This window comes from Limulus polyphemus, unplaced genomic scaffold, assembly GCF_000517525.1.
Source record: "Limulus polyphemus unplaced genomic scaffold, Limulus_polyphemus-2.1.2 Scaffold1057, whole genome shotgun sequence".
Lineage (NCBI taxonomy): Eukaryota > Metazoa > Arthropoda > Merostomata > Xiphosura > Limulidae > Limulus > Limulus polyphemus.
Genome location: NW_013666667.1, coordinates 328,920 through 331,543, shown reverse-complemented (window position 1 = coordinate 331,543; position 2,624 = coordinate 328,920). Strand labels below are relative to the sequence as shown.

At 36.2% G+C, this 2,624-nt stretch overlaps 1 protein-coding gene across 1 annotated transcript in view; it reads right to left on the bottom strand.

The window, feature by feature from the left end:
• Positions 1–422: 422 nt before the first annotated feature.
• LOC106461912 overlaps positions 423–2,624 on the bottom strand; it is a 164,331-nt gene continuing 162,129 nt past the window's right edge. The window contains exon 7 of the mRNA XM_022389004.1: positions 423–559. Coding sequence (XP_022244712.1) covers positions 423–559 — 137 coding nt within the window. The remainder of the gene's footprint in view (positions 560–2,624) is intronic.

Below are 2,624 nucleotides of genomic sequence, written 5' to 3'. Positions count from 1 at the left end.
GATAATCTTCTCCTTCCGCAAAGTTTGTATTTCAGTGTTTGTCCTTTCCTTTAACTTTTCAACTTAGACCTCATAATCATCTCTCTCCTCCCCTTCAGCTGTTCTGTAGAGAAAAAAAACATGGGTTGTTTCATTTGAGACACATGGCAGCAAATCTTTGGCCAGTGAAAATTATGGGTAATTTTGACTAATGTCTTGTTAATGTCTAAATGTCCAGCTAATTGGTTCATATAAGCTAAACTCATAATATCTCGAAGATATTTGGGAAGGGCTACAATTTGATAAATCTTTCACCACTCTTCATTTTCTGATGTGTCAGATGGTTTCCATTTTCTCATTAACACTCCATATCTTTTGTAATAAGACTAAGAGACCATATCAGCTTCATCTTCAGACAAGGCCTTATTATAAAGGAATGAAAGCTAAGGGTCTTTCTGCTGTTCTTCAATTAAATTAGTTTTCAAGATCATTGACTTTTCCAATTCCTTAGCAGCACCACTGATATCTGGTGATGGACATCCGAAATCATCAAGGTCACCTTGACGATGCACAAAAGTTTCTGAAAAGTCATTGTCTGATACCTATTCTTTAGAGACTTTCAAAACTTTTCTACACATCACCTGACTCACAGCACAGACTGGAAACAAGTTGAAAGCATCCTGCCCAAGACATTCTATCATATTGTTCACCTGGCTCTAGAATCATGTGTGGTTCTGTTACAATCCTGGATCCTGTAAGCTATAAGTTCAGATGCCACATTGACAATCACAGATTATTTAACCAAATCTGATTTCAAACTCACACAATGAAGGAAAACATCTTTGTCATGATATAAAACATATAGTTAGCATCACATTAAGAGGCAACTACCTGTAGCTGACAAACAAATTATATCATTCAAAATATATCTTAAAATACTGCCCCTTTACTGTATTATGAACTCTCTTGAAAAATCCTGATACAAAAAATAAAACCAGTGAACTATGTATTCACCTAATCTTAGCAGTTTTTTTCTTCCAAGGTCCATGGTAAACAGATTGGATGGCATCTCATCCATTATTTTCACTGGCCATGCTGTTGCTCAGTTCTTCCTGGGCAGGTGGTTACAACAACCTTGATCATACTTTTAAAGTAGTCTGCACAAGAACTTTGGGCTCCTTAGCAGATTGAGTTTCTCCTTTGGAATACTCCAGTTGGCTATTTTACATCAACATACTTCCAAAGATGATCAAGATGGAAGACTTTTGGTTTGAAATATCTAACCTTTTGGATTCTATAGATTACATCATTAATTCTTTTCAGTACAGCATATGGTCCTTCCTCTCATCTGTTTACCTTTGGAATTTATCCTTTCTTGTGGCAGGGATTGTACAATCACCTCGATGGAATCCATTCTTATCAACATTAACATCACAGCAACCTTTAGCACTACAAACATCCAAGTGTGACACCCTTATGCTTCACATCCAGGACAGCTCTTTCAACCATCAATTCATTAGAACATGCCAATCATTCAATTCCACTAAGATACAGTCACTAGATGAAGAATCAATGACAGTAGCTCCTGATACGAGTATTAAACTTCCTGGTGGTGCAATGACCAACATCCCAGTTTTTGTTAGAAGTTCAACATCCAGTGCAGCAATTACCATGTACTGCTTAGGGATTTTCTAGTTATAGACTTCAGTTCAACTTGAAGTTAGCTATGTCTCAATATCAATTGCTTACACATCATGAGGCACAGAGAAGTCTCCTGCAGCAAGGATAACTTCTAACTTTCCTTTTGATAGAATTTTTATATTCATCTGCTTTTCTGCTTCCATCACTATTCTTTCTTCCTCTATGGAGGCAATTTGCAATCTTTCTTTACAAATCAGAACTAACAATTGTAGCTATAGAATCAGTATTATAATTTGTCCTATACTTTATTTCCTTTTGTTTTGTATAATTAGTTGTCTAGCTAATATTTTAATTTCTTCAATGCTATTGAAAAGAGGAATTAATGTTTAAAACTACAGGATCTATTACTCCTGTAACCATAACATGGTGCCATTAATTGATCATCTGCAAATTTGATGGAGTACAGTTTCATCAAAAACTACAGTTATATTTAAACTTTGCTTCAACCTGATTTTCATACCCTATCTCTTATGCCTCTACAATTTGGCCAGATGCCAACAAATCCATTATTTCATATGAATATGTGAGTAAGATAAGTGGGTAATCCTTGCCAAATCTTGCCAAGGTTCCTGCTAAGGTCTTTTCTTTCTTCTGTACCTTTTTCTGGCACTTTGTTCTGGATTCATCTTTCTGCTGCAAGTCTTCAAACCTATTGGATGAGGCAGCTACCAATGCTTTATAATTGTTACATTTCTCACCTGGAAAGTTTCTAAATGTCATCAAAGCTGTTCCTGATGAAACTTAGTTGAATGGACAGCAACTGCCTGTTGTAGAAACACAAGTGTAGAGGACTACATTTTAAAAGTTTTCCGCCTTTCGTCTTCAGGTGAGTGTGTGTATGGTGTAGTTGGTCTTAATAGTATTCTGGTGGATTGTGGAGAGAGAGTGTTATGATTGGTTGGTTTACCCCTGTTTCTGATTGGTGGAGAGATTTCCTGTAGATT